The 23,342-nt window shown below is 36.5% G+C and overlaps 1 protein-coding gene across 1 annotated transcript in view; it reads right to left on the bottom strand.

Moving 5' to 3' along the window:
• Nucleotides 1–371: 371 nt before the first annotated feature.
• The window catches only part of LOC116724394 (leucine-rich repeat transmembrane neuronal protein 4), a 122,846-nt gene continuing 99,875 nt past the window's right edge, over nucleotides 372–23,342 (bottom strand). Inside the window, exon 3 of the mRNA XM_032570060.1 lies at nucleotides 372–6,704. Coding sequence (XP_032425951.1) covers nucleotides 6,381–6,704 — 324 coding nt within the window. The 3' untranslated portion in view covers nucleotides 372–6,380. The remainder of the gene's footprint in view (nucleotides 6,705–23,342) is intronic.

Genomic DNA, 23,342 nt, shown 5'->3' with positions numbered 1-23,342 from the left:
TTATTGCAATTTTCTGTCATTATGCTTGGATGCAGAATTCAGCTTCTCCAACAATGAGTTTGAGGCTTCCTTTTCTTGTCAAATGTGTACACGACTGTTTTCTGGACACCTGCCAAGTCAGTAGTTCAGAAAATAATAATACAGTTAAAATTTGAAAGTAAAATTTGAAGTATTTTTGACTTTTTTCTAATTGTTATTAGCTGTCTGAACCTCTGTTTTGTGACATTTAACTTGATAGAAAAACAAAACACAAATAATTAATTCATGGAAAAAAAATAATTTTCTGTCTTGTATTCTTAAAAAGTAGTTCATTACAACGCTGTGTAACAGATGAGGCGAGTTCGGGGTTTAACAGAGAACAAATACAACACTTTCCCACCTTTATAGTTTTATTTCTTATATCATCATCAAAATTTTTACAAAACATTTTCTGACAATAATATACTCATAGAAGAGCCATATTTTTGCGCTTGGACCAGGTCTTCACAGAAAAAAAATGCCTTAGTTTTTGATACAATAATAATTAAAAAACAAAATAAAAGTTTTAAAAAAGTAACAACGAACCAACTAGTAAAGAAAACAGTAAAGCGCATATTTACAACTTACATAAAAAAGAAACAACGCTCTGTGCAGGAAATGGATGAAACCGAGTCGGTGGGGATTCTGTGGTTGGATGGAAAGCATTCAGAAAGGAGCAAACATTAAAAAATAAATTATGAAAAACAAATAAAAACGGAAAAGTGTTTAACCCCACATGTAACAATGACTAATTCTGATATTGCTCTCTGTCAGGATCCTGCTGCTTGCTCTCACACGGCACTCTCATTCCAACTGCAAGAGAACAATTAAGCCCATTTAAATAAAAGAAAAAAAAACTTCTCTTAAGTGCTTACATTAAATCCAATTAGGGCTTTGTCAGACAAACGAAAATGTGTGTCTTCCTGACAAAGGTTAATGATCATGCCTTTCTTTTTCTGTGCCACCTCTGACATGAGCAATGGCAGAAAAACAAAGCTGGAACAACGAGGGTCGAAGGTTAAAGACTTCCTGCTAATGTGAAACAGCGTGGAACAATAACAATCAATGGGGCACGGGTTGGCAAGAACATCAGTAATGGTGATGTTCGGTCAGAGGAGGTAGAGGAGTAGGTGCTGCTGTACAGTAGACGCAGACACACACACACACATACGCACGCCAACAGGCCGTCTGGGTACATGCAGGGGAGCTCAATCAGTTGCAATGCTTCAAGTCTCATTGTCTTTAAAAAGTCTCAATGTTGTAGGACCAAATACATCCAGCAAATTCAAGAAAATCCAACTGGAAATTGGCACATCTTAAGGATTAGCATATTTTCTCCCAGCCTTTCCCAGACTCCATGTGTACACACACTAACTTGACTCTGAAGACCCACGGATGTGTGCTGTATGGGCATACTCCAGTACTGCCTGCTGGTAGGACACAGATGTATGGCATAGAAGAACAAGCTGCAAATCCACGTCTGGCTCAAAATTAATTTTTCAACTCTGTTTATCAGGTAATGTATTACTTCCTAGTGAACCGTCACAGATGGCCTTGGGTGAACTGGAATGGATAGCTGTGTCAAGTCCTGCAGTAGTTTATTATCGTTTATCAAGATATATGCAATGTCCTTTTTTGTTATTACTTTGCTTCTTGTGTGTACATAAGCGTTTATGCATGACTGTGTATGCACTAGACAGGCAAGTTAATAGTGACTTGTCGGTATTATTGTGAATTATGTGTTTTTGTAAAAGTATGGATAATATGATACAGCTTGGAATGTCTTTTGTTTTAACTGTGTTGAAAATGTGGCTTTAAAGTCAGAGTTTGGGTGAGGTTGTATCATGTCTTACAGAAAAAAATAAAGTTATTTAGACTGCTCAGAAATCTGCAACAGTAATGAAATAAAAAAATCTTATATTTATCCACTTGTGTCTCCATATTTTTTTTATATAACATAAATTCTTCAGGTATGGGCCACTTTCTGGCTTTGACATATAGTCGGGTTTTTAAAAGCTACATTTTAAGATCCAATAGTCAGAATTTTATGGACGACATCTAATCTGCAGCTTTTATGTTTTGTGTCTGATATTGGCTGATTTGAGATTTTCTTTCAAACCTACAATATAGAAATAAATATTTTAAAAATTGTTTTTTCCACCGTTCTGCCAGGAGAATTCAAACAATGAGGAAATGTGATGTCACACACTGAAATACGTTACTGTAAAATAGGGTTTTTACTATTTGAATTCAAAGATAAAATGATCGTGGAGTTTTAAATTTAAACCATCATTTATTTGCAATCAGCATTGTTAGCAAAGATAGCATTAAACAAACAAAGTCATCCCAGTGTTAATTGTAGAGACAGTAAATGCCTGAGTTAAAAAAATTTCTGATTCTAGGTGAAGACAAATTCTTGTTGCATTTCTAATTAGTTTCAAAACGGTAAATTTTTCCTTCCTACCTTTCTTACTGTTTAAAGTTCTTTTAACTTTATTCTGGATTTTTCTATGATTATATAGAACACATTATTCCCATGCTTATAGCAAAGAAGCTGTTTGGTGTTTTGAAATATTTCTGGTTGTAAAACATACAGGGACCCAAGATGTAAAGTACCACATCAAGGCTCTCTGTGAGCCATGATAATAAAGATAAGAAAAATCTTTATCTCTTTATTACGTTTTACTTTAATAAAGATAGTTTTATTAAGGCAAAACTATCTTAAAACAGCAGTTCCTAAGCTACAAGCTGTATGCCAGTTAATCAGCCAATTAGAGGAATGATACCTGATCCCATTTAATTTGCCAGCTGAAACAATAGCTTTGTTTTAATGAAATAAATGTGCTCATGTAATACAATTTTTGTTAAAATGTTTTGTCTAAATATCATAAATGATAATTATGATAAATATTTTATGATAAATGGTATTTATCATAAAATAAATATACTAAACTATGTTTTTCTCTGGGGTTGTTATGTTGTGAGAACCTCATACCAGCCCACGCTAAGTCTTCACCTTTATATCTTCTCTGCAGTACCTTTCCCATAAGAGAGGCATAGTTATTTCTCTGAGCGTAAACTCTCAAGTACGTAAGTTTTTACAGCTTTTCCTTAGACTTTTACTATTATCTTCTGAAGCAAGAAGAAAAAAGGGAAACACTTAATCCTTGTGAGGACTTGACCCCTAACTCAGAGTGTGGAAGGGATGAATGGACCGTTTGGTGCATAAAACTATTAACAAAGCGGCATAGAACATAAAAAGTGTTGGCACTGGGTGGGTCTCACAGACTATCCTGGAGTTCAGCTCATGCATGCATCAACAGCATGCAGCACTTGTGCTTCCAGCTCTCTGAAGGCAAAAGAAATGGACAAAAGACTGGATAAATACTGGCAGCAAGATTCAAAGTTCCGCTGAATATATCTGATTTTTTTCAGGGATGTAGTCATGATTAATCCAACATTGGTTTGTAACTTTAAATACATATATTTCATTACAATTTTCTAATTACATGTGGAGGACAAAGTAGTTTTAATCTTTTGCTGCCAACAAAATTGACCTAATATTAATGTTTTGAACCCAACATAAATACGACATACATGAATATAAAAGGAAAATTTCTCATGTGATTTTGCGTGCCTGATGCAAGCGTTTATCTTCTTTGTAGCTTAGAATGTCGGGGAATTTCATATCAGACAAGACATAAGCATGAACGGGTCAGTAAATGAAATGCGTGTGAAACATAGATGTGGTTAGAGACACGTGCTGCTGGTTCTAGGCCATTCCTCGCTGGAAATATCTGTCTCACGGTTTGTCTCCTTCCCCAGCTGGACAAAGTTTCCCAATATATAAACATGCGGACAGAAATAGAACTAAGCTTAACAGGTTCACCTGAGTCACCAAGCAGCACACATGAAATTCAGGCCAGGGAGTTAATAGGAGTGATATAGAGCAAGGCAAGACAATAATACATGGGTAGAACTGAGAGCTCCCATTATAAAGACATTGGCACAGCTGTAATTACAAAGTAAACTCCACCAGCACTAAAAAGCAACCGTATCGAGTGACTCAACTGTATTTTTATTTATTTTTTTTAATGTGATGACCTGTACATAAACGGGAATGAACCCTTTTGACGTTGCAATGCGGTGATAACATCTGAGTCACTTGTGTCTGGGCCTGGTTTTTGGTAGAACGCATACAAAAATAATGGCACAAGAACACCTTTTCTCACAATTTAGCACACTTCTTCTCCACACAGGAAATCTTTGAATGGCAGATAGCATGGAAATTCTAAAACCTGGCGAACAGACTGTGTTACAAATAACAAACCATGTGACCACAACCTGAAGGTATACCTCTCTAACATGTACAAGTGTGAGAACAAAGAATACAGAGGCCGTTCAGAGAACTTCACAAATAATACTGGTTTCAATCCTTCCTTCAAAATGTGATTAGGTAAAATGAACTGGGTTTAAGAAAGAATCTCCATATCATTTGAATTAAATGGCAATATCATGAAGGGAGCAGATAGAAAAATATTTATCATTGAAACAACAAGAGCATTACAATAGGAACCTCCTCACCGAGTCGTCCTGGTAATATATTCCCACTGGAACGTCAATAAGGCTCCTCTTCTGTTCACAGTTTGTGTTTCAGAAGAAGTGAAGTTTGTACCTTTTTTTCTTCTTAAAGACTTTTTTATTTACACAATAATTGAGTTCTGTTTTATTTAGTCCCTCTGTGAGTCTTATGGAATTTCTTGACATCATCTTTAAACACCTTAGAAACTTTCGATTTATCTCAAAAAGAGAGAAAGAAGAAAAAAAAACAATAATTTGCTTCACATATTCCCATCGTAAGGATGCATTGATCTGTTTGAACTGTGTGTCACCCCGGCTTGTTGTGGTCGGCTTCCACAACACTCTGGCCCGAGCCAGAGACTATACTTGACAGCCTGTCGCTGCTGTATGTTAAGTCCCCAACGGCTCCATAAGAAGTGCTCAACACAGCGGCCACAGGGTTACTGAGTGCATAAAACTCCATTGCACGCTTTTTAGAACAAAAACAAATAAAAAATAAACATGTCTGGTAATATTCCCAATACAGTCCATGGGTTCATATGCAGGTCAAAGAGAAGTCAGCTTGCTGGTTTAACATGCCTCCAGTCAGCAGTGTTGTTCTCTGTGGCGGCAGGGAAAGAGGAGCGTGGTGCTCCTTCTGTAGTCCATTCTGATGAAAGTCAATCATTGATTTGTTTCAAATTACAATTTTGGGGCAGTGAGAGTGGTTTCTCTTTCAATAGGCTCAACCTTTTGAATAATATGTACACATGATCATCTAAATGTACTTATTTTCTCATGAATATCCACATGAAAGGTTTCCTAAAGAAAAGTGAGTCATTCAGTTGGGGTATATTCACGTACAGTGATTAGCCATTTACTTCCTAAAGGGCACCTATATGTTTTCTGTTATTATGATTTTTTTTATTGAACATACTGCTTTGGAAGCTGTTGTTCATTGGTTTCCCTTATACATTTCATGACTATAATAAATCTGTCCAACATATCAGTTCAGCTATCTGACCTGACTCATGCTTGACTGCTTTGCTCATCTGCAAAGTTTGTCATAAACAGAAGGGGGCTTTGGCGGTTAAGTGCGAACTGGCAGGGGCTTGTTGTGTAATACAACTGATATTTTATGTATGTGCCTTAAAGAAAGTCCTTAATAAACTCTTTGGTTTAACATGCACAGAAATTGAATTCAGTTCTAAATACAACATCCAACAAAACAGAACAAAAGAAAGTCTGAATGTGATTATTTCCGGAACGATAATGCAGGTCTCACTTTGTCAACAGCTTGTGAGATGAATTTTCTAATTACAGTAAGAAGCCTCCTGTGCTTCACAAAACCTCAGAGATCTGTCGCGTTACTGCTCTGTTCTATGATCGAGACATTTTGTTTATTGCACGTCCCCTTTCACTCCTGACATTGCAGAAGCTGACTGCTGCCACTGTGAACACGTAAGCCATTGGGCTGACATCAGATATGATGAAGACCAGATTAGGCCACAAAGCAACTCTTTTCATCATCTGCTAAATTACTTTTCATGAGTAGGTAGTAAGGGCTTTTTTTCTATGAGCTGCATTTAAAAAAAATTCTGAATGATAAATGTCCCACCATATTATATTACTATAAGACTGTGTATTTCCAGTGCCAAAACCCTCCAGGCATATTTTGAAAATGTAGTCCGTTCGTCCATGTGGTAAAAACAAGGCCCCATTGAACCACCTCACCTGCTCCCTTCCTTTCAAAAGCAATGGTGAATCACAGGCTTTTCTCCCACCTCTAACGGCCAGACTCTTTAGCGTCCGAATTTAAGAGTTCCGGTGCGTTCTGGGGGAGGATAAGGGCCGCTGCTGGGGCCTTCAGTTTGTTGCATGAGGTGCGGAGGAGGGGACCGGGCCCCTGGCACAGGGCCACCTATGCTGGCAACAGAGGGCACTGCAGGCAAGGCCACCGTCTGTATTGTGCCCCTGTCACATGGCCCTAGGTCTTCAAGTCCTTCCAGTCCCTGAGGTGGGCCTTCGTATCCCATGTTGAGCCGCAGGGGTTGATGGGCCTGGCAGTAGTCTACAATGGGCTGTTCATAGCGGTAAAAGGTTAGGGCACCCATCTGGTGGGGGACCTGAGCATTGGAAAAGAGGAGGATGCAAATGTTGTGGGGATAAGGACGGGTGGAGGGGTCATGGTGAAGAGAGGAGATGGGAGAAAGAGGGAGAGGGGGAAAGAGAAAAATGAGATTAATGATCCAGGTTCACAACCAGAAAATCTGACTGAATCAGTACATTAAATCTAGAGTTTTCATATGGACTTGAGAAAAAGTAAAAATATGCTGACTTTTTTGCTTCTTTTCTGACACTGAAGAACACAGCACAATATTGCAAAATCAAATTTAAAGCTTGGGATAAGAAAAATAAAACTAACAAACAAAAAAACATTTAACTGTTTCTGTAGGTGTTATAGAAATTACTCAGGATTTGTTTGCCCCTTTGCCAATTCAAACCCCAGTTGTTGAGAGACAAACTGGGAAGTCGACATGAATCAGCTGGTTTTCTGATTGACTGACCCTAATGGGATCAGGCTAAACTGAGGTTGAATGGAGTACAGTAAAAATGCTCTTTTGTTCATCTTTCTGAAATTTATACATGTATAAGCCTACTGTACACGTTTTCTCCAGATTTCATATTCCACACTACTTCTGTTGCCAATAATCTGCATTTGTACCATTTCACTTTTATAAAATATCACAGATTAAGATGTTAGATCAAACAAACACAAATCGATTTTTAATAACAAATAATCTAAAACAAAAACATAAAAAAAAACATTTAAAACTTGAGTTGCTGTAGCATGTTGTTGCTGAATTTCCCCAACTTTTGAATAATAATTTTGCCATGCTTTAAATGGTTCATTAAGACTCTGGGACCTCCTGTTCCCAGTCTGTTTGGCAGCTCACTGTAAATACCCTCACATGGTGACCACCTGAGTCTCAGCACCGGCCTAGATACCATTTAAAATTCATGCATTTACAGGAGCTGCACCTTACAGATTGAAGAAATACTATTTTGAGCAAGTCTGAGTTTCCGGGGTCTTGTTCTCTAATACGCAATCTCAATATAGCTTGCATTTGCAAAGAAAGTATACAAGCCACGTTGAAGGATAGCAAAAGCACAGATGGTTTTGTGCTCAAACTTTAGTAGTAAAGCTGGAACACATAAGCCCGTGCCATCTCCAGTTCTGTGCTACTTGTATCACAGCCAGGAGCACTCATCACATCTGTCCATGTGTTTGGACTTGTGTTCCCTCTGCACTTCTTTACACAGTCCAAAACAAGCAGATGAGTCTCTTGTGACACCCTGTCTTCCTAACTTTAAATCATACACTTATTTGCCAATTAGGAAATTTTCTAACAGTCCATGAAAACAGCGGGGTGAAATGGCAGCTGACCTGAAAAAAATAAGATAAAATCACTGCAGGCTGGCGGAGAGAGAACTCATCCGACTACTTGCATACGACAAAATAACTGCAGGAACAACAGATATGGTCCCAACACATAAGACACAAATAATATTCTGCTCTCTTGACTTGAGAGAAAGTGTCACAACCATGCCATCTTTCCAGCATAACCTTCCTATTTTGATTCTAATGCAACCAATTGCATGAGCTAATTTATTATCAATAATTTATGGACTAATTTATGAACTATAAATATTTCTATATCTCACTTGGTGTCTCAACAGTTGTGTTTTAGGAACGTTCAAACCAATCACAAACATGCTTTCATAGACAGGGATTATAGTGTGTGTTGCAGTTACAGTAGTTGGAATATGTCAACAGAGGTGTGAAATCTTTGACCAAGTCACTCAGAATTAAAGTCAGCTACGTTTCATAAATGAAACAAACAACAACAAAAATTTAGCAACAGACCAAAGCTGCAATCGTTGACCTGCTTTAAAGCTTTTGTTTGTGTGATGATTATTCATTTAGAAAACTCAAATGTTCAACCACCTTTGATCCTTCCAGTCTAGCCTTTTTTCTCAGCAACACCTGAGCACCTCCAGGAACACCACCCTGCATACTTTTTCTAACTCCTTCCCCCCTCAAATAGACTCCATTAAGCAAGGCTGACTCATTACATTATGGGCACTCAGTGGATTACTCCCCCTCCATTCCCCTTTCAGTTTTTAAACCTTTCACAAGCCCTGCTCCTCTCGCTGCCACACCATCATATCCCCCTCTCATCAGAGACCTCAGTGCTGCTTCCCTCACTCCCAGGCCACATCCAATCAATTAATGAACCTATATTCGCTCACTAACCATTTCAGCAGATTCTGACAAATTATCCGACTATAAATCTGCCCTTGTGCAAGTAATGTCTGGAAGCGAACAATTGTAAAGGTTTAATTGAAGAGGGGCTAAGAGACAAGATTATTGAACGAGAAAGAGACTAAGTATGTTTTTAGAAATTATCTTTAGTGGGTTTTTTACATTGAGTTGCTATGAAAAAAAACATGTTAAGACTCTTTTTAAATGAAACATGGACTCCCTTCTGTTGGACAAAAGCAACCCAACATGTCTTCCACGTCATTTTCTGTGAACAAAATGTGCTATTTCTATTCAGAGTCTATTGTAGAAAGGTCTAGCTGGCTCATTAGGAATGCTGTCAGCCTTTTTGCCTCTCAGCATCAGGACATTAGTAATTCCCTGCACCCTGCAGTCTGTTGACAGTCAAATATGCAAATGTTTCACATCTGGTCACCGTACATAAAGCAAATCTTTTTTTGCTTCCAAATGTCTTTAAAGTCGGAAGGAAAATAAACAGCAGTGAATCTTTTCTGTTTGTAAAATGTGATACTTTTTATTCATATGGTTTGCTTTTTATCCATGCCATTTTGAAACTTTCTCTATGATTGACTTAATTTTTGATTAACTAATGTTTTCAAATTGTAAGCAATAAAAGGTTGTGTCTAGTCTCAAAAACCAAAAGTGGTGTAAGAGATGTTATTATTCTGTGGACTCTTATGCCAATGAAATGCCTTCTTAGAGGTCTGGACATTTCCAAAATTTGTACACATTTTGCAGGCATCAGGATCTATAAACATGTACAGTACAAGGCGCTGTAAAGAAAATGTAAATAAAAATTTCATTCACTAATGTACAGTATATCCCTGTGGTTAAATTTTTTGTAGCGCTATCAACATTTGTACATATACTAGACCCTACAGTGCAGACAAAAATGTATATTGGAAAAAAAACAAAACAAATAAAACCCAATAAAAGTGTACACAAAATTAAACCCTCACATTGTTCTTTATCGGTGTGGACACATGCAATTGTAGAGGCACTGCTGTCATGGAAATCAAGTCTTCTCTATTTGTAAAGTTATGTTTGATCTCGAACATTTAAATGAATATTACTTCATTGAAATCATCAGGATCAGAAAAATCCTAAATGGTTTTATTATGTTATGCTCAGTATTTCTGAAAACTTGTATGAAGCTGTAATAATCTATATATCTTGTTCCACAAGCAGGTATTTATAAATAACTCAGACTGACCTCTTTGGCTATTTTCTCAATAAGAGTGCTGCCCCAAATGATGGACATATTTTAATAGATATGAATAGACAAAAAGATAACTTGCTTCTTGCCACTGCAGCTCCTGTAATGGATGCAGGGCTGGCCTTGAAATGTTGTTTTCACACCTGATTACTGGTACGGCTGCTTGTACATGCATTTGAATGTTTTTGTCTGACATATTCTTCTGTAACCTGGAAACTGCATTGTCACAGTATTCACAAGATCATATTCATGAGAAAATCAATCTTGGCAGGCTTACAGCTTTCAGTTTGTAGCCAAAACACACACACACACACACACACACACACACATATCAACAATTAGTGTCCTTGTCGAGTGACTTCAGCATTTTTTTCTTGAAGTGCTTCTTAATTTGATTTATAGAAATAGGAAAAGTGTATTCGCTACATATTTTCATAGCCACCATGCTGCTGAATAGACTGCTCTGATGAAATGGAAAAAACAAAACAAAAATTCTCAAATATTTCTTTTTAAAAAAGGATTTTATTGTTAAAATATTTTTTCTGCTTCCAATAAATACAAAACAGAGATTAAAAAAAAGTATCCACTTGAGGATATAACTTTAACCTACTTATGTAGGGTATTTAAACTTCCTTATGAGCAGATCGGGGTTACTGTACAGCCAATGATTAACACTGCCTTAATGTTTTATGAGATATTTTGTCATTCTATTAGGATTTTATGGAATCATGTTAAAATGTTATATCTACAGCAAAAAGTGTAAAATCAAAAGCTGAAAACAGTAACTCTTTAGTCTCAATTTCCTAATTGAAATTTTATCTGATTTCCTCAGAAGGACTTTGACACATGCTCACTGAAAAATGGCTTCAGCAGATTTACTGGTGCCAAGAACACCTTGTGCCTTTTTTTAAGAGTCCTGATACAACATAGCCATCTCTGAAGTCAAAATGAGAACAGATTGGTGCAGAATGGAAATACAAGCTTTTTCTATTCACTTTGATTTCTTCTCTCTTTTTTATCTCCTTCAATTTTAGTAATTTCTCTTTTTTTGTTACCTCTTTGATGGAACGTCAACTCGTCAAATGTGGAACCTGCCTGTTACTGTATGGCAGCAAAGATAGAGCTATTTAAGAAACTGAAGAGATGGATGGATGGATGGACGGGTGGATGAACAGCCTGCCATTAAAATGCAAAACAAGCTGCCAAATATTTATCAATTATATATTTCATAAGAAGGTAGAATGTGCCACATTTGGGTTACTGTACTGCAGAAATAGAAAGTGAAATTTCAAGTCTCTAATGATTCTAATGAATATTCTCACATCAAAGGCATGCCATATCCTCTGCACGGTTTGACCCTATACATTGTTTTGAACTTGTATTAAGGTATACATTTGTGTTAAAAAAAAAGAAGACATTGGTCACTGTAGAACTTCTAAATGAATTGATCACTATATTTTGATGACACCAGCTTAGGAGCGACAAAAAAGGTGACAAACAAAAGCTAAGTTTACTTCATTCAGAAACGACTCGATCGTTTAATGCTGAGCTGAGAATACAAATCATTGGTATGGTCTTTATTATGATGCTACAGCAAACATGAGCAGCTTAATAGCCTACAGTCCACAAACACCCCAGGCTAATAAAAAAGCTTTTTAAATCTTTTAATAAGAAATTAAAGACATCTCTGTCTGAGCTATGGTATGAGTCTTATGGATTGTAAAAGCTTGCCTCATAATAGCATAAAAAAACCAAGCAAACCTAATCCTGAGTTAACTGCTTTACTAGTAGTTCTGTAGTGTGTAATTCTACCATAATAGCCAGTTACCTACATAGACCTCATGAACTTAGAAACAACTACGTAAATCTTTTACAAAATCTTAGCCAACTGTGTTGCTGAATCTGATTAAAAGAGACAAAAATATTGTTTTAGAGACTGTCGTCGGAGGTCTCAAGTATAGGTTAAGTCCTTGTTGTTAAGATAGACAATAAGGACTTTAAAATATTTTGAAGCCTTATTTTAAAGACTTTAAAATAAATCTCAAGCCTTTATTTTGTAATTTAATTGTACCTAAAGAGTAAGTCATATTTCCATCAAAAGAGTAAATCATATTGAAAACTGATTTAAAGCTGATCTGAAATGACCAATTCCTCACTTACCATTGGTGCAGAGAGCTTTGTTTTTACAGAGTAATTTGGTGCAGATGCACCTGTGTGTATTGTATAACTTGGCCTTGGCTGTCAGAAGGTATTAGCATAAAGAGAGGAAAGAAAAGCTGCATCTCTATGTTAAACAACTGGACTGCTTTCTGCTTCTTTGGATCTCTGCCAACGTTTATCTCTATGTGTTTCAGTAACACAGTGATTGGCATGCTTCCCCAGGGTGGACTGGAATTGTTTTAGTGCACCTTAAAACGCTTAAGCTGCTTTTCATGCATGATTTTATTTCAACAGTCATGGATCTTGAATAAACAGTTTTTAAGTTGCTGTCAAAGTCAATGTCAGTTTATCATTATTGACTGGAGAACCTCCAAATGTGTGTTTTAAAACTAAATAATGTGAAAAACCTGAGTCAACTGTTTTGTTTTTTTACATGTTGACACTGCAAACAGTCTCACGGCAGCTCTAATTTAAGTCATGCCATCTCTTAAAAAGCCCCAAATCCCATAACTTATTTTTTTACAGCTTTCCAGTGCCCTTTAGAAGTTTTGTTTCTTTTTTTTTTTGCATTCATGCTTTTATGAGCAGCTGAAGAAGAAGCAACAGTGCCACAGGCATACAATGCTAATGTCTCCCTAGGCTTTAGCAGCATTACGGTTCAGAAGTCTGCTGCTTTCCCTGCCAAACACTTTGATCCTCTCATGTCACTGCATTGTGTCTCGTAGAAGCATAAAAAAGTGAAGAGGAGTTGCAAAAGGCTCCCACTGAACTGCTACTTTGGATTAGCTTTTTCCTATTTCAATCACTATTTTTGTAAATACTTGAAACATATTTACAATTGGTAATTAATATGTATTTCATGGTAGAAAAAAACTCAAACATTTTTATTCCTTCTTAAAAACAATTGCACATAAATCTTTAGTATTTTTGTTGAAAATGTACATTCTTCTTCCTTTGCAAGGAACTGCAAAATAACATTAAAGGGAATTACTAGAGCAAAACATGAATGTGTTGAAATTGAAATTGCTTAAATGCTCACTAAACAATACTTTTCTATAGAAAGTTCTATTGGCTACATCCTTCTATGTTTAGATGTATTTCTTTTTTAATGGAGACATTGAGGGAGCTGTTACCAGTATGTGTGTGCTGTCTTTTTTCTCCATAGTGTTTCCTTGTGAAGCTGTGCATTTTTTCTGCTAGTTGAAATTATTGACAGACGGTTATTACTGTCATAACCGTTTGCGTTATCTTTGTTTTTCTTTTCCATACAAAGTACTTCTGGTCCAGGGCTTCTATGTTTAGGTATGTCTCATTCCTGTGTAGCTCCTTTCACAGAGCTATTGTTATTAATTGCTCTATATTCTCAATTTGTGATTCTTTCCTTAATCTGTGTTTGTTTTCTGGATGAAACTCCTGATAAAGCTTTTACTTAACTGTGTATTCACAGTTTCTCTTTTTCCCCTCTTTCTGAAAGTATTCCCGTTGAAGGTTTCTTCCATGTAAAAAGAAACAATTAATCACATGCTTACTCACATTGAGGGATTGCTGCAAAGTCATTGACTTGGTTCTTTGAGTTGGATTCCTTTAATGTACTTTTTTATTACTACCTGGCATGAAACAATGAATTGAATTTATTTATTTGGGCAGAGTCAGAATGTATGTAATTAATACAACTGTTATTTGGACTGAGTTGAAATAAATGTAATCAATCTCTAAGTAAGTGAGATTAGGCTGTTGTGTGATGCTTCTTAAAATCATATTTCCTGCATCTGAATTGAGCTGTTATCTTGCTTATGTGCCTTTTCTTCTCTTCTGATCTGTTCAGATGTCTTAAGAAAAGCCACAATGCAGTCTACTTGTATTTAGTACTGGCAGAAATTTACATCTATTGTTAATTTTCAGTACTTACACCAAACCCTTTCAGTAAGATAATGTTCTGCAGGGCGGTACTGTGGTACAAAGTGCTTACTGGAGCTGAGGACAATAATACATTCCTTGGAGCAAACTGAATATGTGATCAGTGACTAACACTGCAAGTGGTTAATTTAATAGAAGTGGAATTAATGAGTGAGCACAGTCGTTATGTTTTTTTGTTTTTTTTCCTTGACTGCATATTGTTCAATTGGAATCTTATTGTTACACTTTGTTTTGGATATGAAAGCTTGCATCTTAATAACCTTCTATGCCTAAGACCAAACCGTGTTCTATACTAGTGGATATGGGCAATAAACAACTGACACTGCTTGTGTCTTGTTCTAAATACATTTAACTTATTCAAACACAACTGTGGCTCAAGACAATCCAATGTCATTCACATGTTGTTTATCATAACTCACTATTCTCTTAACCGTTTTATACAGTTTTAAAATATGACTTAACAAACATCTATAGTCTGATTCCAGCGAGTATTCCATAATCACAATAATCTGTCTACAGTGTAAATCTTAGGTGTAAGACCATGAGTGCGTGAGCTATTCTTTTATTTATTTATTTTTTTTGCATATTTGTATTTGACTGTTTGTCTCCATGTGGGAGAATATTCTCTTTCAAATGTTTGTTTCTGCAGCATGCGGAGGTTGTCAGCTTAACTCAGATGTTGCTAGGCGGGCCTCAATGACACGAAGCCCACCAGTCAGCTTTTCACCAGAGCAGTATGTCGGAGGAGGTGTGAAGATAAACATCGTCAGTTTGTTTCCAGACAGCCCATCAGGATGTGTAAAGGAATGTGTGTGCATCAACAAATTGTTCAGTAACCTGCAATATTTCCTATTGTTTCATTTCTCTATTTGACCATTGCTGCTTCTAATGAACGAATACAAGAATAAAATAATTACATTTAAAGCTGATCCTGTAATTCAATACTGCAGGGTCTGTGGCTTTGGTGTCATTTCTTTTTAAATCTGTGTAAGTCAAATATTTTCATGTTCAGTTTTGATCAGTTTGTTTATTTACTGTAGTGTTGGTTTGTTACAAATATCACGTCTGTGCTCCCTACAAGACAAATGTGTCCAATTCACACTGAGAAATCTGTATCTAAATCAAGCTAAGCTATAGCAACCACTAAGGCCGATTCAAGTACATTTATATGTTTATTTCAATTTGAATCTAGTAACAATATAATTCACTATAATTCACTTCATGATAGATTTTTTCAGACTTCCTAAATACATTTCTGGTAAATTTCAGTAGTTTTTCTGGCTTGAATAACTGATTCAGAGGAATCTGTTTGAAATTTGAGGTTCAGTTTTAAGATTAGGTGTGTCCAATCGTTGAGGTTAAGCTTACACTTTACCAATGCTTTTCCACATAAATTATTTTAATAATAAATCCTTTAAGGCTTTGATCTAATCTTGAAATAATATTCTTAGTGTATTTCCATTAAATTTCTAAAAAATAAATCACCTAACTGAAGCTATTCTAAATTCTGTCTTCAACTTAAATGTAATTTTTGGAAAAATAAACAGAATGTATTTTATTTATTTAAGATCCTTGCCTGACTAAAGTAGCTCTGAAGTCAGAAATGGTCAGTTAGCCCCATATGCACATTGCAACAACATGACACTTTCTTTTATAACTGCGTAAGGAAATGAGCCCACCTGTCCAGATGTTAAACTAATTGATTCTCTAAACAGGATTTAGCCTCCCACTAACTTTTTAATGACTGAGGGTCCCTTTATATGCAGTGACTCTTGACTACAGGTCTCAGGCACCACACAATGACAGTTAAAATTGCAAATGCATACGCAGGTCTGCACAGTAAGCCATTTTAGGGAAAAAAGTGAGGGAAAAATACAGTGAAAGACAGGGAAGGAGAAAGCAGGATTGAGGGCCCCTTCACGCACCAGTGAGTGCCCACTGTATGCTCATTGTAACCGCCTCCCGTTCTACGATACATACAGTAAAGGAGCTTTTGCAGGCCACAGCAAATGGTCCATGAAATGTTACTCAATGCTCAACACGTTCGTCAGCCTGGTTTGCTTTCACACACACCTACAAATGTACACAATCACAACAACTAATGAGATGGGGGGCTGAGAATCTGTGGGAACATGCAAATGAGAAACCGAGAAGTGCAAAAGTTTCAGGTTTGTGTCATATCTTCCCACTTGTTGGGACATTTGCTATAATTACATTATATCTTTTAATTTACTATTTATCTTGTAAAAATGACAAAAATTAAGTTATGGCAATATTACTAATGAGAGTAATGTCACTAGTAATATTGATATTAGTAATTATTTGTCAATGAATAATTACAGACACATATCTATATTCAATCTAATTTTTCATCAATTTCTATTTAACTATCATCTTGTAAAACTGTTGATTGTTTCTGCCTGTAGTATCTTCAAAAAAGTGTTAATGCTGCTCAACCACAACTTCATAGAAAATTTTGTGATACCCTAATTCAAAGTACAGTATACTTGTGAAATGTGAGGAAAATTATACATAGTTTTCAAATATTTTACAAATAAAAGTGTGGTGTCACATACAGGCTGATTTTCAGCCTGAGAATGAGTTTCACTGTCAGATATATTTCTAAGCCTATTCTTTGGACATATCCCTTGGCTGGCATTGAGTGTTTATTGAAGCCACTGCACGATATCCACACAGCAACAAACCTTCTATGCACTCTGCTCCATTCCCACTAACATTTATGCATGAGTCAGTCTGTAGTTCTTCAAAACTGCAAAACAAAGTGTGCTTGTGTTGGCGTAACAAGAAAATGTTGAAAATTGAAAGAGAACTTGTGTGCCTTAGCTCATCTACTCATTTAATGATAAATACATTTCTTTGTACCAAGCCTTCTTGCACAGCAATTCTTTAAAAAAAAGGCTACCATATCATTCAACGAGTCTCTGTGCTTCAAATAAGTATATTTGCTTTTTTGCATTCCTGGCTCATGTGAAGCTCATGCGTTGTCAGCAGTCTTGCATTTTCCGCACTTAGAAATTTTGGGCTGCAGGTGGAAATGTCTGCACCGAATCAGGTGGACTGGAGGAGAGGAAGACATTTACATCACAAGAACCACGAATTGAGCCTTGAAATTGGGAGAGATTAAGAATCATTATGGCTGGTAATAATCATAGTGATTCAGTAAAGTAACTTTAACTGAAGGTCCACATAAACTGAAATGTATATATAACCTCTGGCAGAGAGGGTGACTCTGGGTGGTGTAATAGCGTAACCTTATAGTAGAAGCCCTGTGCAGCTAAACTCATCTGTGGCGTTTTATTATCTATATACATGCAAATGATCAAAGTCAGGGCACACTGATGTTATTTCATGGCCTAACAAACAACCCTCGATTGCTTCCAGCACCATTTACACTGTAAATCTTCCACGCTCATCGAAGGGAGCCCAAATGCATATTAAGAGCGCAAAATGACAGGATGAGAACAATTTGTAGTTTCATTTCTACTGTCTCATTATGGATTCAAAGTTCTCAAATCTCTCAGTTGGTGATGCTTTGCATTATGTTCTGCTTCCAGTCGTGGAAGCACAGGCGGCGTGTCTGAGAAATGAGCATGACCCAACATAAACGCTGTGTGGCCAAGTTGGCTCTGCACTGGGAGCATCAGTCGCACTTTAATCAGGGATATTGGGGAGGAGTGTGCCTGGGAAGGCATGCAGAGGCTTTTAAAGACTTGACTAATAAGAAATGTCAAAGGGACTTGGGTGCAGCTAGAACTGATACCCAGACGAGGCCCATCGGCTTCCTATTTTAGCTCACTACACCCTGTAGAAGCAGCGCTTAGACACAGCTTTTTCAAGGAAGCAAGACATTAACAAACAACAACAAAAACAAAGCTATTATTTCTATTGTCATAAATTTATCAAGGCACAGTTGCACTGCACAATTTTAAACCACACATTATAGTTCAGAAGTACCAACAAACTATGAAAATGATCCCTGATGGCTGCTTGTTTTCACCAATAATCTACAGAGTAGCGTTTTACAGTGTTGATTTGTTCACCGACCCGCACTAAAGTTAGTCAGAATCAAAGTCGCTAACTACAAAATTAAACTGATAACAATAACTTGTTTGCCAGTAATTATGATAGATTATGTAGTGTTGAATTAATGAGGAGGCGTATGTTTTCATCTGCAAAGGTAATTAGCCACAGGCCTCGAGTAATCGCAGGAAAATTCAGGTCGTCCCAAGCAATCCCTGCGGGGACTGTTTTGCATACACTTGCGGCAGAGCAAATCCCTCAAGGGAAAACCTTTCCGCGGAGAAACTCTGACCTGACAGTTTCTTTGAGGCTATAACGTATCTTGTCTGAATTTTAATGAGCAGTGATGCAAATAGGATCGAGATGTAGCCGACTGGAATCTTGGAATTTGTGATAAACAAGGTCTTTGATCAACCTGGGCACTCTGATTTCTGTTTCACCTCTTCTCTGTGTGATTTTGTGTCTAAGTCTAGCAAAAAAAACAACAACAAAAAAAAAAACATTGTCTAAATTTGAATCTGTATAGAGACCAGACATAAATAACACCGTAGGCAAAATCAATCATTTTCTATCACACACTGAATCACGACAAAATCGTGTATTGCAGTTGTTAAATAACATAATCATGGCTTTATGCTCTCTTTGGTACTTCATCCCAGTTTTATTTTCCCTCTTTTTCTCCTCTGAATCAAAGACTCAAGAAAAAAAATGCCATTTGATAGCAGTCAGAGCTTCTCTAAACATCCATCAGAAATACAGTCATGGCATTTATTTGATCATTTTTACATATTTTGTTTCATTACAGTTATGCACTTTATTGGTGTCAAAAAATGTGCAATCAGCTTCAACTATGATGACAACAAAGGTCAGACATTACACAGAAATTACGCGGAAAACAGAAAACATGACACTACACTCATTTTGCAGCCAAAATCCTTACGCTATCTATGGATGGGCTGCCGAGATCCTCAGGTCAGAGGAGAGAACTTGTTAAAAATGAAACTATTGGCTATGAATAACATCACTGTTGAAAGAAAAGAGGTCAAGTTTCAGTTTCTGAAATTCAAATTCAGCATTTGTAGTAATGCTTGAACATGTTTGTGTTCACAGACTCTCCATCCATTGTGACCAAATTTCAGCTGTATTACTGAGTGGAAGTAGCATATTTTTCAATCCCTAGATGTGCAAAGCTGAGATCCAGATTAAACTCTAGTCTAGATAATGAGTAGTGTTCAAAAACTTGCTTTGATGATTTATGGATGACAGATTCTCCCCACCCCCCATAAAACAGCAACATCTCCCTGTTATTTAACCAGATTTCTCTGGACTTGGAAAAGTAGAACGCATGTGCCATAGGAAAAAATAAAACAAAAATGTGATTGCTTACTAGTTCTGCTCACAATTGCCCCACAGCAAACACTCGTGTTTAGCAAATGGTAATTAAAATTGGCTGAATCCCCAAACCCCAGATAAATGTTTCATTAGATGGCTATTTGATATTACTTTTGCAATGGAACAACAATATTCAAATTGGTTATAGAGAAATTAATGCATCACTCCCACCGGCACCCCCACGTTATTATGACACTCTCACTCACTCCCCTTGCCCCTTGCTGCTCCAGGATTTGCACATGCAACACATAAAACTCTCGGCACATTAACGTAAACCCACATATGGTGGAATAACACTTGAACAAATAAAATTTTAAAGCCCAACCCTGGGGCAAAATGCAGCAGATACACATGAGACAAAGATGAGAGATTCATTTAAAAATAAGAAAAATACATACTTTGCTTTGATGTGGCCTTGACAGAGGTTGCACATTAGATGAACAAATGTTCACAAGAGTTTAAAATGAAGCAAATAGAGATCAGTTACATTTCTGTAAATCCTCTTAAGCCCTCATCATTTTTTATATCAAAACTAACTTCTTCATCTGAGAACATAAAAATGACTCTGTTACCACCTGCTGAGTTTTAGACAGGGGCTTTGCAGGATTTTTCAGCACTTCTGTTAACAGATGAGGTTATATAACCAAAACCAGCGAATCAGAATGGGAGTCAAAGCTTGACAGATTTCTTTTAAAAGCATAAAACCACCAGTCTGTCCAAGTTTCCTATGAAATGTTTTCATGCAATGTCACTGGCACTACTGGCCACAAGCATGTTAAGTGTGTTTAATTTCATGTGTTTTACCTGTTTCTCACTTTTGGCATATTGCTACTTTAGCACAGGATCCAAATGTTACATGTCAGAGAATAAATAAATTCAATGGAGAGGGCATCTACATTTTGAATCACTTAATCTTTTTGTTTTGCCTTGTAGAATAATTCACAACTCTTGAACTTCTTCAGGTTTTGCTATATTACAACCATAAATATTAGTAGGTTTTTAAGGAATTTTACATACTATCTGTGGTGTAAGGTGCAGGAAAATGATACACAGTTTTCAAATATTTTACATGTAACATTTGAGAAGTGAGGTGTCCATTCAGCGTTCTTTAAGTCATTATCTTTAATTAAACTGAATGCAACAAATGGCTTCCAATGTAAACTAAATGGTTAATCAATTTAACCTGTGTGTAAATAAAGCTGTTTTGTGAGGTGTACTACTGTAGCACAATAAAAACAGTGTAACTCACCCTGAACTCACCATTCCCATTGTAAAAAGGAGGTGGCAGCATGATGCTGTGGTAATGTCAATAAAATTCTGGATCTACATCTAACTGAGAATCTGTTACAAGACTCTCTATCCAATCTGACCAAGTTTGATTTCTCTGCATAGAATAAGTATATCATTTTTTTCGTCTTTAGATGTGGAACTTGAACACATTCCACTGCAGTGAAAACAGAAGGTGATTCTAGCATTGATTTTGAGGAGCAAAATGTAGTCACAAGTCACACTTTGACATTTATAACTATAAACTGTTAAAAGCTTGTTAATTATTTTTTCTCTTTCACGATTATACATATCACTGTGTTGGTCTATCACATAAGATTCCCCCTGAAATATCATGAAAATATTGGTTTGTATCATCACAAAATACAAACCTCTAGCTTACAGGACAAGTTAGGAAGTCCCTGTAAGTGTAAACCATTTCCTGAAGTGATTTAAGTGAACGTTTGGATTTGCGCACCAAAATTTCAAACCAGAAACAAAAACATAATAAAAAACCTGTTTCAATTTGACAACATTGTCAGTATTTTGTCTTGAGTTAAGCTGTTGTCATGATTCAATTTTCTCAACTCAAAGAAATGCAGGATGAACCTGACAAGCCTATCCTCCAGTGACTAGCTGACTAATGAGATGCCAGATTGCAGACACAACTGACATATTGTCGAGGAACATCAGAAAAACTAAACGGTCTTTAGAGGAAATCTTTTTTATCTATTTTGTGCCTATAAATAAAGAAATATATTAGGTATACCCTGAAGGAGTTTTGTCACTAGTCTCTGAGCCCAGTCTATTGTTCTTTCTGATGAATTTTTAAACCTTGGTAATAAGTAAATAAATCTTTTGTTGTCATTTTGATATACAGACAGCATTAGTTGCACATTTTTCCTTAGATCTTCCTGTAATAGATTCAACAACGTGCCAAAAACTTTCCTTTAGAGACTTTGACAAAGTAATATCTTACATTTGCTGCAAATTTATCAGCTACGGATCTATAATGTGAATATCCTTCACATTATAGATCCCTTATGCTCATCCTAAATCTGATGAGCATAGCGGTGTCTGGAGTCCAATGTATTAATTCTCATTTTAGAAAACCAGTTTAGGATGCTGGTTTCCTATTATTTTGCTAAAAGTAGTCATCAGATAATGGGCACATTATTAACATGCAAATGGCGTGTTAAGGAAGCTCAGTTGGTGCCAATAGGTCATTCTGTCCTAAGATAGCCAGCAAACCCTTACACCAGCAGCGGCAAGAAACATTGAGAAAATGCAGAATGGATCTACAGTGTGTCTTCATGTCAGACTCAATGTTGAAGAAAATAAGATTCATTGAACCAGACTAAATTGTTATTTTCACTATTTTGTTGAGCCTGTTTTCTGATGTTAGCTGCCATTCGTAACACAGGATGCTCCACATGCCTAGGTTGGAACAACTGCTGTTGAGCTACCTTGCCTTTCTTTCACCTCTAACCCATCTGCTCATTCTTCTCTGACCTCATACATCACCTTTACATTTTTTTACGCAAGAAATGTCACTACTTACACATCTTCCATTCAATAGATATTTTCTCTTTAGTAGGTTCTTTTCTGTAAGTGAAATATGTTGTTTTGTGTTAAAATCCCAGTAAATCAGTAGATTCTGAAATTCTTAGACCACCCAGATTTGTAACATCAATCCTGCCACAGTCAAAGTCTCCAAATTGTTAAACTTGTCTCGATTCTTAAATGCATTGAGTTGCTGCCATGTGATGGACTGGTTCACGTTTTGTTTGATACAGCTCTTCATATGTCTGCTAACACGCAATGGCCTGAGATTGTGCATAGATTAAATAGACACAATTGTTTACTTCTTGCTTCCAATACATAAAATTGAAATTGTGCTGTCCTTTAGATATCAATGAGTCAATCTTAACATAGGAGGGGAGAAGCATTTGCTTCATATCCAAGCAGAAAGAAGACTTGTCCAAGAAATCAGTGAAACTCATTGGTCACCAAGGTTTCTATCATGCAGTGTTTTAGCATAATAATAACCAGCTGTTGTAGTCCTCAATACTCCCATTACTCCTTCAGGTTTCCAATAAGATATTCTCCACATTTGATCGTTTTCTTAAAAAAGTAGAAATAACCTCCGTCTTTTGTATGCATCCTCACTCTGCGAGGTTGTTCAGTTGGCTGCCTTCTCATGTAATTTAGTATGAACCCTTAACTTTCATCATCAAAAAAATGTGTATCTGCAAGGAAACAAGAAAACAAACATATTTTCCTTAGAGTAAGAGGAGTGACATGCATTTGATTGTAGCTATTTGCAAACATTTTATAGTCTGGTAAATACAAATACTCTTACTCATTTAACTAAAGTACATAAGTTTCCTGACATTCATCTTTGTATTTTCACTACTATGATATATT

Source organism: Xiphophorus hellerii, chromosome 8 (genome assembly GCF_003331165.1).
Source record: "Xiphophorus hellerii strain 12219 chromosome 8, Xiphophorus_hellerii-4.1, whole genome shotgun sequence".
NCBI lineage: Eukaryota > Metazoa > Chordata > Actinopteri > Cyprinodontiformes > Poeciliidae > Xiphophorus > Xiphophorus hellerii.
This window is presented reverse-complemented; position numbering and strand designations above follow the sequence as displayed.